The sequence below is a fragment of the Excalfactoria chinensis genome, chromosome 7 (assembly GCF_039878825.1).
Source record: "Excalfactoria chinensis isolate bCotChi1 chromosome 7, bCotChi1.hap2, whole genome shotgun sequence".
NCBI classification, from domain to species: domain Eukaryota; kingdom Metazoa; phylum Chordata; class Aves; order Galliformes; family Phasianidae; genus Excalfactoria; species Excalfactoria chinensis.
Window position 1 is genome coordinate 4,575,880 of NC_092831.1, and position 13,824 is coordinate 4,589,703.

General features: G+C 35.0%; 1 protein-coding gene across 1 annotated transcript in view; it reads left to right on the forward strand.

Moving 5' to 3' along the window:
- Nucleotides 1-12,893, forward strand: part of LRP1B (LDL receptor related protein 1B) — a 563,267-nt gene extending 550,374 nt beyond the window's left edge. Inside the window, exons 88-92 of the mRNA XM_072342527.1 lie at nt 3,401-3,477; nt 5,603-5,693; nt 7,306-7,450; nt 8,421-8,519; nt 11,002-12,893. Coding sequence (XP_072198628.1) covers nt 3,401-3,477; nt 5,603-5,693; nt 7,306-7,450; nt 8,421-8,519; nt 11,002-11,142 — 553 coding nt within the window. The 3' untranslated portion in view covers nt 11,143-12,893. The remainder of the gene's footprint in view (nt 1-3,400; nt 3,478-5,602; nt 5,694-7,305; nt 7,451-8,420; nt 8,520-11,001) is intronic.
- Nucleotides 12,894-13,824: the final 931 nt, after the last annotated feature.

Consider the following 13,824-nt stretch of genomic DNA (forward strand, 5'->3'; position numbering starts at 1 on the left):
CCCCACTGTTTCATCTTGTGTTTCTCTGTATAGACTACATTGTGTATTATCAGTGTCTCTCTTCACAGTCCTTGATAACATGGATGTCTTCAATGAAATCAGTGGCTTTGTGCAATTTTTCTTTACTAATATTCTAATATGTACTATATATATAAATATATATGTATATCTATATACACATATAACATATTTACTAATATTCTAATATACTAATAAAATTCTGTGAATCCAGATAAAGCAGAAATCTGTTCCCATGCTGGATACCGAGTATTCTGAGTTTAAAGATCAGAAAAGACTAGTATCAGAAAATTGTCTGATATTATTAAGAACAACTCATGTCTGCTGTATCTGAAGATTAGCAAGAGTTAAGAACTGCTTCTTTCTCTCATGTTCCCACATTAATCATCATCTGTGTCCCAGCTCTATCTTTATTCATGTGCCTTCTTCTGGCTAACTCTCTGTATCAGATTCCCTTCCTAGTAACATGCTTTTTCCACTGGACTTTATTTCTTTTTTCTGTTCTGCCCAACAAGATTCTTCACTATCTTCCTATCTTGGGACCCTATCTTGGGGTCCCAAGGGGCAATCATTTTATCTCTATGGAGGAAGGACAGAAGGAAATGATTGCCATCCTGTCAGCTTCAGCCCCATTGATGTTTATAGGTGACAGCAAGCATTTGAAAAATGAAATTGAAGTGGACACTAGCTGTCATGATTTTATGAGACTTTTATTAAATGTATCAGAAGTGTTTCAATATTGCCAGCTTTTGCAATTAAAATGCCAAGATACATAAAGAACTACCTTCCTCCTTAATTTGATCCTCTGTTTGCTATATAGAGAGCTGTAGGATTTCTTTCTTCGCCAGCTGTTGTTATGCCAAATCTGTTGTAAGATTCTGAGGAGCATCTACAGTATGCACAATTTTCTCATAGATTATACTTGTGTATTTCAGTGGTGAATCTTCTCTCTCACTATCTTATATTCTTTTAAGTGTTTTAAGGCAAGTTTGCAGTAATGATTCGCTTACGCAGCAGCATTTTCAGTTGAAAGATTTAGGTATAAAGTCAAGGTATGTCTAACTCTTAAGGAGTTAATTCCCTTTCCATAGTGAAGCATTGTGAGAAAATTGTGTCTCTTAACAAGTTTTGATCACGCGAGTTGAATTTCCAAGAGCAATGATGCAAAAGCTCCTAGTGAGAAATTTAAAGACTTTATTTCATGGTTGTCATATACCAACGGTTTGATTCCCTTTAGAATAAAAATAAGTATAAAGATTTATGGTGTCTCTCCACAAGAATGGAGGTTCTTTCTTTGCAGCTGTACGTGAAACTTTTGGAGAGGGGAAAAAAAAAAAAAAGTTCTTTAGATATTAAATAATATTTTAGTAAGATAAACTATCACTGTAATTTCTTCCATTTGATAGGATGTATAAAAGAAATGGAACAGATGTGTCCTTTAAAATACTGAAATCATGTGTTTTTTGTGACTTGGAATGAGCTGAAATGGTGGTGAGAATGTCAACTGTCTTCAGTTTTATAATATATTATTCTAAAACATATTTTCTGTAATTAAGTGGCAACTGTGAGATTTTATTCACTGGGAAGAAAAGTAAGGATGTTTTCTATTTCAATAAGTAAAAGAACTTGCTAAATCATAATGCAAGTAATCTATGTAGGAACACTTTTGAACCAACGATCAATTAATGAGCATGGTTTTGAACAACCATCTGTGCATTGTTTATCTCTGTGGAGTTTGAGCTAAGTGTCTAAGATATCCTTCTAAGAAAAGAAAGCAATAAGAAATTAGATCCAAAGACCATTCAGACTTAATATGAAACCCAGTAAAGGGATTTGTCTGGATGCTGAATTGTGCTCAAGGAAGCTTAAGAGCAAATAGAGAAAGTAGCCTTTCTTTTGCTGTGATCTGCAAAGACAGGGGAGGATGAGAAGCATCACTAGCAAAGCTGGCTAGGACTCTTCTGTAGCAATTCCACAATACTTACCTGGAATGTTTTGTACCTTTCCAAACCTTTTTGTATCACAGAACAATGTTACTCGTTGTGCATGTCCAGCTCCAAACTTGGCAATCTGTTTAATCCTTAGAAAGGTATTAGATAACAATTGTTCTTAGAACTGCACGCAAAGTAATGCTTTACTGCATTTTCCTGAAGACAGCTCATGTTGAAATTCATAAATAATACAATAATACTCAGAAAAATATGAGTCACTTTGCAGCATGCAACTGTGGTAGATGAAAAGTGACTGCTTCCCGCTGTTTCCACAAGGAGAGTTTCAGGTTCTGTAGTAAACTTAATCATGCTTACAGCCGAATGAATAAGCAATTGGATTTCATTCAGGTGTTTGTTTCAGTTCCTGATGGATTTGCTGAGACTGTGTGCATGGACTCCATGTGTGCTGGGTTGTGGTTTTTTTTTTTGTGCATAGGGAGCAACTTCTTAACTGAAGAAATATTTGCATATTGTTATTCACGCAAGTAAATTACAGCAGAATATCTTTGTGCTCATCCAACACCTGGCTCACAAAGCTTATATTCTTAACATTAGCAGTATTCGAGGACCTCTGAAGCCAGCAGAGAGAGACTCCTGTCCCTTCAGATCCATACCTTTTTGTGCTTTAACTCATGCACGCTTACATGTATATATTTCTGTAAATATTCATGTACTTATATGGTTAAACATTTTAAAGTATGAAATGCTAATTTATAGAATTTTTGGGAATGAATTCAAATGCAAGGAGGACAGCTTCAGTAAACCTGTGAATATCACTCACTGATTGGTCTTAATTGTGCGAGAAAATTATTACAGTCTTTGAGAATTATTCTGTGGTAAACCTTTCAATATTCAATGCAATGGGCAACAGCAGCACCCTGGGAAGAGGCAATGAGTGCAGATATTGGAAGTTACTGGGTGCATGTAATCATCTATAACCAGCCAGATACGCTTTTTGGAATTAGGAATTGTTAGAGCTTCTAGATCAAAGTTGACCCTAAAACTGTAATACAAATAAACCTTGCTAGACTAAGCTGGCTATGCACAGATCCAGCTCACATTCTCCATCATTATTGCATAGTTGTAATTGGTATAAGATGCATTAATACACTATTGGTTATTGTTTTATTATCTAATAATTTTAGAAAAGGACTCTGGAATCAAATTGTGGTGATAGTAATAGGAACTGAAGCTGTATTTTTGAGCTAAAACCTCACTCTAGATGTTGTAAGCACCATGGTAGAGTACTAATAACTCCTTTCCATGTTGCTTGTTGATTTTTGTAGAATCACAGTTGTGTGCATCTCTTTAGAAGATGCTGGTGGTCTCTTTAATACGTGTGTTAACAGCTGATGTCTAATTAATTCTGCCATCTTAATTGGATCTTTTAGATGCTCAGCCAACTGGTCAGGCACACAGTGTGAGAGGCCAGCTCCCAAAAGCAGCAAGTCTGACAATATCAGTACGAGTAAGTACTTCAAATAACAGCTACCACCTCTCCTGTTTTAGTCAGTTTAGACAATTTAACCTGATTAAGAATAAAACTGTGAATATGTACTGGTTATCTGTATTAAGTGCAAGAGGGGGAAAATCAAGGAATTTTTTCAGTGTTTTGATTGGCATTCAGTGTTCCATAAGATGGTTTGGATCCATGCCATGCACTACATGCTCACTGCTTCAAGGCTAGCCTGCACTCTTCTGAAAGTGTATCAAGTGACAAGTGCTCAGCGATATCACTGCTGTGCAGGGAACTAGTACAAGACCTCTGACCATCTGAGTCCCACTGAAGGCATCAAAAATAGAGTTGTAAGCAGTTCGTAACTTTTGCATTGGCTGTCTGCAGAGCTTTGAATTTTACCTACTGTGAAAATCATCCTGACAATAAGAACAGTTCCTGTCATATTTTTTTTCAAGCATACCTGTAAGCATAAAAGAATGGCGTTGCTGCAGCATTGGCTGTTTAAACTGGACAAGGTTCCCTGCAGTGCATTGAGTATGCTGATGGTACCCTGCTGTATATCTCAGTCACATTTAACCCAAGAGGAGTGGGGGGAATGAATTACCCACTATTCAGGTCAGCTTGATCCTTAGATAAAATCTTCCTAGCAATCCAGACAAGTGACATAAAACTTACAAGCCGAAAACAGGCAAAAGAAAAAGCCTACATCAGTGTTTAGTATTGAGGGAATACCTGCTATGATTTAGGAAGCAGCTGTTCATCTTGTGCCTGCTGCTAGACCCCAGGCTGCACTGTGGTCCCCGGGCAGCTTGGAAGGCTGGGCATTTTTTTGTTGTTGTAAATATATCAAATTCTTTTTCCTCCCACGTTCACTTTCCTTCACCCATTTCTTTCCACAAATGTTATCTTAAAATAGCAATTGTTGTAATGTCCTTTACAAGCTGAATCTTCCTAAGCTGAAGGGGATTAAGGATGCTTCAGGTTTTTGTTCAATACTGCTTGCTTTATTGTGAGCCTCTGAGAATCTGACTTTCAATAAGCCTGTAGGTAGAATTCAAGGACTCTTTTTTGCAGTTCTTTATTTAGACTGCATTTCATGTAGAGCAGAGGCTGCCAACAGCTTGTATGGAATGAATCCACTGATCTAACGGTGAAACAATGAGCTGTATTTTCATTTTTCCAAATTAAGTATTTTAAAGGCTATGATATTAAAAGAAATGCATTTCATTCCACTTTGGTTTATATTAAAGACCTGTAGCTGTAAGTGCAGACTAAAAGTATTTTATATATATATATCTTTAGTGCTAGATACTTATATTAGAGCTAAGGAAGGCTTCAAAGGGTACCACTGCTGACCTTATTTTTGCAGGTCTTATCTCAGTTAAGTTATATGCCAAAATAACATCCAGGTAATACTCTTCTTCTCTGTTTCCTCCTCTCCTTTAACATCACTGTCTGATCTGTGCACTATTTTTCTGCTACATTAAGCACTTACTGTAGTTGTCCTGATTACTTAAATCAACGTAGCAACATTATTGGCGCTCAAGTAGAATGCAGTAAAAGACTGGAATGTGCCAGCCATCCAAAAATGAATATTGCTTATTATTCTTCACGTTTCCCACAAATAAAAACCAAGACATTGATATAAATGCTAGCAGTTGAATTATTCATTGAATTACAGAATTGCATGGGTTGGAAGGGACCTTAAGTTCATCCAATTCAAACCCCCTGCTGTGCGCAGGCTTGCCACCCACCAAATCGGGTCTTCAATCAGATCCATACTTACTGAATATTTAAAATTAATAGTTGTGTGACTTCAATATAATACTAAGGATGATGGAGGCACAGTTGGAATCAGTTATTGTAGTTCTTAAGTCCAAAGTGCTCAGCAGTTCCATACACCTTCACATGTAATCCCTGCAAAGAAGGGCAGGGTTTAGAATAGATGTGTGTGGTGACAAAATACATCACACCATCTGTGATGGGCAACATTCAAATCTCATATTGATGAAGCTCAACACAGGAAATTTCATTTTTTGTTGAGGGAATTTGTTTTTTTTAAATTAGCTATGTTACAGCTGTTAAAAAAGCAATGACTGTGAGGATTCAAAGAGATTTCCTTTTGCTATTTTAGGAAGCATCGCAATTATTGTTCCTCTTGTTTTACTGGTGACTTTGATCACTACTCTGGTAATTGGACTGTTCCTGTGCAAAAGAAAACGAAGGTGAGTAATTCTGTACTTATGTATTGAATAATAAGCTAAATGTCTTAAATTTATGCAACTTTTTTTATACCAAAGGTCTGCAGTTTTGAGTGATTTATTTATTTAAAATAGAACTGTTTCTGGATTCAGTGTTAGTTGCATTTCTGTTCTAATTGGAACAATTGCTATTTCATATCTTCATGTTCTGCATACAGTAAATAAGATGTAGGTCTTGTCAAGATTGCTTTATTCTGCCAAGGCTGCATAAGGATTAATAATTTTATCAAGAGACTTACTGAGCTTCATAAGCAGAATTAATGTATTTCTTTGGAGCAATGTAATTAAGAAATGTTGTTAACATCTATAAATACTTGCAGAGAGAGCTTGTGCAGAACTTCCGGTTTCTAATCATAGTTCACACTGATTTACTTACATTGATTAGCCCTTTCTGATTTTGTGTTAGCGAAGATGTAAACAATGTGCCTACTGCAGAGTCCCAAGCCCTGTCATCCTCACTGAAATTCAGTACATAAAGAAAGAAAGAAGAAAAACGTTTCTTCTATATGAAAAGCCAGTATAATGCGCCTCTGTCCATACTGTTATTAGTGCTGACCCTGAGAGGTTCCATAGATGTCAGATGATGCGGAGTCAATTTACTGATAGCCAAATCCTTAAAATGAGTTGCTGAACTGTAAACTGTAAACTACCTCAATGGAAGAAGTTAATCAGTAAAGTAATAGAGGGGAACTCAGTAATGTATTTTTTTCGTGTATATTTTAAAATGTAATCTTTTTTAAAATTCTCTTCAAAAACTATAAAGTATGAAAATAGGTTCAGATGCTCAACACTTGTACTCTACAGGTAGGCAGTGTTTCTTAGGAGATGTTTTTCCATGCCATTTCTGAAAAATACGGTTCTATATTAGATTTCAGCTATTAATGGCATCTTTAGCATTAAAGCAAGAAGACCTGACCATTATCATATTGAGTGTGACTTCCCTATTACCACCTCCATTTCTTATATTTACTGATAACAGACTCAAGGTTAAAAATAAGACTGCTTTACTAAACTGAGGAAAGTATTCTTGTTGAGCTGCAGCTTTCCAATAACTACTGGCAGAGGATACAAATTGGAACTATGAGAAGCCTTACAGTTTTAATGCATCACAATGAAATCATTTGCTTGTCCATAGATTATGACTGTCTGACTTAGAATAGCTTGTTTGAAATGAAATTGAAACGAATGAATGGGGAGATTACTCACATTTGCTCCATCCTGATTGCTGCAGAGAACCTGCATTATATTTACGAGACTTTCTTTGGGAAGTGCGGGAAATCTGGAAATGGTGGGGGAAAGTCAGGGTCATAAGGAATGTGAGTGCATTCATAACACCTCAGCCAAAATGAGAAATGCATTAAAAAGCCTATATACAATTCCAGCCTATATGGGATCTACATGTATGCTCAGATTGCTACTTAGTTTGAAAAATGCAAGGATTTTCTGAGTTTCTACAGGAAATGCTTTTCATCCTGTTGTTCTTAATAATACTTAAGATAAGTAAAACTTGTACTGTTCCAGGAGAAAATAGCTAAGAAATAATTTGTATTTTATTTCTTGTGTTTCTGCATTACAGGACAAAAACTATAAGACGGCAACCCATTATAAATGGAGGAATTAATGTTGAAATTGGCAATCCATCATATAACATGTATGAGGTGGGCCATGATCACAGTGAAGGTGGTCTTTTAGCCTCTGATTTTACTGTTAATGCAGAAAAGGTAATTTTTTTTTTTCTACTGGCCAATATGCTGCTTATTTTTTTGTCTTACAAGGTATTGGCTTTGAATGCAATTAATAGAAACAAAACAATGATAGTTCGATTTAACTACAAATAACGACAAGTTAGATTTAATTAGAAAAAAAAGACTTTGTGTATGTTAACATCTGTTTTTCAGTCTAATGATTTCTAATGGACACTGTTTCCTAGTGTCTGCATTTTAGCAAAACAGAGTTGGAATTAAGCTACAAAATGAGTTTTTTCTCATGGAATTAATACTGAATGGAAGGTGTATTATCTTACAGTCTAGATTTTGAAGTGTGAAAGAGTGTAATTATACTTAGGAGATTTAACTACTTTTACACCAACTTTTAAAAGTGAAAAGAATTCAGAATCCTGGCTGGATAGATAAAATGTTTACACAAAACTTGTATTACCATTTTTCTTAGTAGAAGTTGCTGTCATTTTTACAGCACCACTCCTCAGTGACTGAACATCCTCAGTGATGTGACATGGGATGAACAGGGTAATGCTTTGATATCTTTCCTAGAGCTCTGTAATCAGACATACACCAAAGGGCAGCCATCGTTCTGTGGCATTTCTGACAAAGCAATAACCGGATTACTGTTAGCTCTAGGAATGTCATCGCTGAATCACATAGTCAGTGTGCAGAATACAAGAGGTAAGCTGAAAATGGAGTTACTCCCTGGAGGATGAGTAACTGAAGCAATGCCCTAATCCTTCATGGAGGGGGGAAAAAAAAAGACTTCTGAATTCTATTCTGGTACTGAATGCAACAATTTCTCAAGCTGAAAAATACCTGTTATGAAATTATTTTTCTTATTTTTTTTAACTATACATCACTCCTGAAATAACGGTTTCAATCAGTACACTGTTTATTTAACAGTGATGATAAGTACGCATGGAAAATGCTCGATTAGCACAGAAACTAAAATTTTCTGTTTATACAGGCCAGATACATAGGGGGAGGGCCCACTGCATTCAAGCTTCCCCACACAGCTCCTTCAATCTACCTAAACTCTGACTTGAAAGGACCACTATCAACAGGGGTGAGAAATAATGATTCAAATCCATTTCATTCCATCACAACCCCTTGCTAAAGAAAGGTTGTCTGTCATTTTAGAGCAGAGGCATCTTCTGTTTGTTTTTAATTTTGGTTTTGAGTCTTAACAGCAAGAATGGCAGGAAGGTAGATGTTTACATTTTGAAGTAAGGGTTTCCTCTCTGCATATAAAATTAAATCTGTGCCTATCATGTTTAACATCACCTAGAACTGCAAATGTGTCTTTACAAAGGCATGCACAGCCAGTAAGCAAGGTGATGGCTTTTCATAACGTTATATAAGGTTACTATAGCATTCACAGCTATATATGTATTGATATATTTTCAATTTATATGCAATTACAGACATTTAATGAAGTTTATCAAGCTTGAAAGAAGTTCCCAAGTAAACAGAAAAAAAGTTTTGTCATTTTAGAGGAATATGATACGAAATAAGTGAACAATTTCCTTTAATACTTGCACTGCATTTTTTTATTGTTTAGCTTTCAGTGATTTTTAGACAAAAATCTGACAGCAGTTTTAAAATACCAAGACTGTGGCTACAATTCATCAGGCATTCAATGTTTGCAAACATTAAAGTGTAAAATTCTAAAAGAGGAACATCAATATATTCATTTTCATGTGCCTCAGTAAATATATTCATCTTTTGTGCCATTTGCATTGCATGACTGTAGTACATTCTTTACTATTTGAAAATGTAACTGTTTGTAAAGGGTGTGATGTTTCTGATGGGCCACAGATCCATTGATGAGCTAGAATAAATGCCTTTATCCAGCATCAACAGTTTTCTGTTAGTCAGCTCACTCCAGTAACATTCTATACCTCACAGTACTTCATGAGGACCCACTCAGAGTATATCATGAGACAGAGCCCACTGTTCTATAGAAAGTAACTTGGTAAGGCAGTGTATAAAAGCCAAGAGTCTTTGTACTGTTGTAGCTATCATCCTTAACAGCGATGACATAAATTAATGACATAAAAAAATCCTGTGAATTGTCATAAACCTAAATTTCTTATGATAAGCATAATGAAAAATATGAAGGTTCAGATTCAACGGGAATAGGCAAGTACAACTGAGAGCTTATAACTTGCTGCAGCAGATATCATAAATTTGTGTTCCATTACTACAGAAGAGTAACGTGTTTTTCAAACATTCTTTCTAATTCAATTTTAAGAAAGAATAAAGCACCAGGCAGTCCTTTTGTCACCTGCAGTAGATAGAATGGGCAGCCTTTAGCTAACCCCAAGGAACAGCTGCTTTATCCACCCAGCCTAAAGAAAATCTTAACCCTGGGTTCAGAAGAAGTATTGATCAGTAGGGAGAAGATGAGTTAAGATTCTAAACTTTATGTTCATTTGTTACCCAGCTTGCATTCAGATAATTGAATAATCTACCCGCTTCTGTTTGGGTTATTTAAAATCTAGCCACTTCCTACATATACAAAATATATAATTTACCTGATTTTCTATCTCACCTGTTCTTCCACTCATAGTATTTGTATAAGAAAAGCTGTGTTGTTTAATTATTTATAATTTAGAGGAATATTTTGATGGTAAACTGCACTTTCCAGTTGTTAGAGGTAACAAGCTGAGTATCTGGTTGGATAGCAAAGATCTAGGAGATGATAAAAGCAGAAAGTATGAAGAAATTGAGACATTTGTAGTATAGATATTGGAAGGTGCTTTTGCAGTAGCATTAGTGGTAAGGGAGTGAGTTGCATCCATTTTACGCATCCTTTTATACTGTCAAATGTAGTATATTTCTCATATACTCAAATGCTTTGCAGATTTAAAAATGGACTTGTCCTGTAATGAAGTACCACTCATTTCAATAGATTTGTCATTACAATCCAGGCTACCAAACTTGTTGAGAAAATGCTTCTCAATTTGTCAATACTATGATATGTTAACAGTAACACTGGTTTATTTTTAAAGCAAGTTTAATTTACATTACGAAAGTATTGAATTTTTGGTCAAATCATGTTGTATATTTGGGCCACAGAATTCGAAAACATGGTCAGCTATTGATGGGATGCTGATGTCTTAGAACAGGTAATATATGGAAACTGTTGGTTGCAGTTTTCTACTGTTAAACTTGTCACATGGTCTCACAGTGCACCTTCTCTATAACATATCTATTCTGAAATCTTCCAGTGTAATAAGGTGGACAAGTGAACTTCAGAGACATTTTTCAAGGTTTTTTTTGTTTTGGTCATTTCTGTTACGGTTTTAATGTCATAAAATGCTGCATGTCATGCCATTGATTATTTTAATAGCATGTCTCATCTCACGAATTTAATTTGAACTAAATAATTAACTCATTTTTTGCAGAAACCCAGGTATCTATTAAATATGTCCAATTATATTTTGTGTGTACTTGTTCTAGCTTTAGCCACACCATTTCCATTTCCATCAATGTTTATTTTGGTTTAATCTGTCTGATCTAATATATGCTTAATTTCTCTGCAGCCAACAAATTACTCCAATCCAGTATATGCAAAGTTATACATGGATGGACAAAACTGTCGAAACTCCTTAGCAAGCGTTGATGAAAGAAGAGAACTCCTTCCAAAGAAAATAGATATTGGGATAAGGGAGACTGTGGCATAATCTGCTGTTACCTTTTATACTCTGTATAAATGTATAAAATATAATGATTACTTTTCTATGTACCAACAGTATTATAATTGTTTTGGCATCAGCATTACCTCTGTTTTTTTGTTCTGTTGATTGTTTTCTGAGTTTTTCTTTTGCTGATGACTTTTGACTGACCATTTGTAAGGTATTTTTATGATAAAGAAACTGCACTACAGTACAATTTACAACAATGCTGCTGAAATAACACACCTTTAAATTTGTTAAAATTGCAAACAACATATTCGTTTGTAGCGTGAAAATGAGCAATCTATTTTCTATGAACTTTTTTGGTTCTACTTAATCAATGAAGATGGTATTTGCACTTTTTCATTATGTAGTCTGGAAGCTGTAGTACAGTGTGTAATTTTGTTTATTTTAAATGGTGAAAGAATGATTGAATGGTCTACTCTCTTCTTTGTGCCCATTAGAATTTCTCTTCAGATCCTGATGAAGCTAGATAACTTTTCACAAACCAACATAATTTGCTTTTAAATTAGCTTTAGGTTGCCAAGAAGTAAGCAAGACTATAGAAATGAAACATCTAATGATCTGCATGAACACGATGATTATGTTTCAGAAATTCAGTGACTGTACATGATATACTAAACATATATACCATGTAAACAAGCTTTGTATTTATTAAAACCTTATAGAACATAGTAACGATATATCTTGGAAGCTGAAACCTTACTTGCTGTGGGACAAAGCATATGAACTCCAACAGTCCTGTAGGACAGTAGCCACCCTAGAGCACAAGAGGGCATTGCCTACACATGCATTATATGTTTATTCACTTAATCACACACATTACTTATGGATTAATAACTCCCCAAACATGTACCAAGCAGTAGGGGGGAAAAAAATAGACACAGAAAAACACCTTAAGCACACACACACAGTCACAGCATTTGGTTTTGACCGTCACAAAAGTAGTCACACTTGTTTAGAGATACTAAGGAATCCAAAACACTGCAGTTTCTTTAAATGAAAATGAACTGTGATATTGATAAGATAAACTGTAACCGAGTTACACAGTAGTTAAACCTTACCTAAGTCTGAGTTTCAGTAGTCTGGGTTCGATATTGCAATCCAACTATCTGGAGTAGTTTTCAATATTGGTTTCTAGCACTTGCTCTGACCTGGTTTGTTTTCTGTTGTTGCTAAGAAGAAAGATCTGATTCAACTTTTTTAATTTTCATGAAAATAAAGAATACAATGTCTTTCAGGTTTGAACTGAATCAAAGTATTTTATACATAACTTTAAAGGCACAAAAGACTGATTCACACATATACAGTGGAGGATTCTTCCTTCCTCTGCTAGACGTAACTGACTTTTAGTTATCATAATATATTAACCTAACAGATTAAATATGTTTGTGGTTGCTCTTTCTTCCCTTTGTACAAGCATTACAAAAATAACTGCTGTTTTATAAGAGATTTCTGTTGTACTATTGTGCATGCATACTACCTATTTCTAAACTTTGCCATACTGGGGCCTTTATAAAACTCCTGATTTATGTAATACTAGTGCAATTTTGCTTGAACAATGTTATGCATATCATAAACTTTTTCAGGTTCTTGTTTAAGTACATTTTTTTAGATGGAACAGTATTTTTCATTTTGGTTATAATAGTCATTTTGCCTATGTTTCTACAATGAAGTGTTAAATACTTTATAAAAAAGAAAATTGTTGACTGGCTTATTTAAATGAAAGTTACATACTTAATTCAGTGTGTTGACTAATTTTTAAATTTAGGATAAAAATGAAAACTAAAGGAAAAGAAATGGAAGGGAAGGAACCTTGCTTTGTACAAATGGCGAACTTTTTTTTCTGTCAATTTTTTATACAACTTCTATTTGAATGTTTTCACAGCTCTGCACATTTGGATAACAGGTGTATGGCTGTATATTCTGTCAATAGAATTTTAAAGCTATTTTGTTTTCTACAGAAGTACTGAATACTTTCATACCGTAGAACTATGACTACATGGGTTCTGCCTTCATTCTGTTGAACCATAAGATAGGATCTGGCCCTCAGTTTTAACATAACTGTAGATTTTATGGGATGTAAGCAGTTTTTCTTCTCAGAAATATTTATTTTCTGGCAGGGCAGAGACGGCCTCGTATCTTCAGTACTCAGGCAGAACTACATTTTAACCAGTGGGTGTGCAGGTAACATAAGTTTGAAATCATAAACACACAAATCTGGTGAACTTCAATTACTGTGATATCTCATGTCTTCTTTCAGTGGGGCACTTTTGTTTACAGTAGCTTAAATGTAAATTAATATTAAAAAATTAAATCTGTTTATTTTCTTAGAAACACGCAGTTGATGTCAGTGTAGTTATTAGATATTGGATGTTAGATCAGAATCTGATCTTCACCTTATAGGCAAAATTTTGATGGTGATATTGGGTTAGATCACTGCTATGCCTTAAAGATCTTTCAATTATGCACTGTAATTATCCCCAGTGGATGTTTTTGTTCTTTACTTTTTTTTTTTCTTTTTTTTTTTAACTTTGCTGAAGTTCTCCATAGGGGTGGTTTCTCACTATCCTTGAGCCCCAAAATCCCCACGTTCTTTATCTGCACAAACCACGTGAGGAGATGAAAGTTGGACAATTGAGAACCTGGTCAATAATAACCTGTATGTGC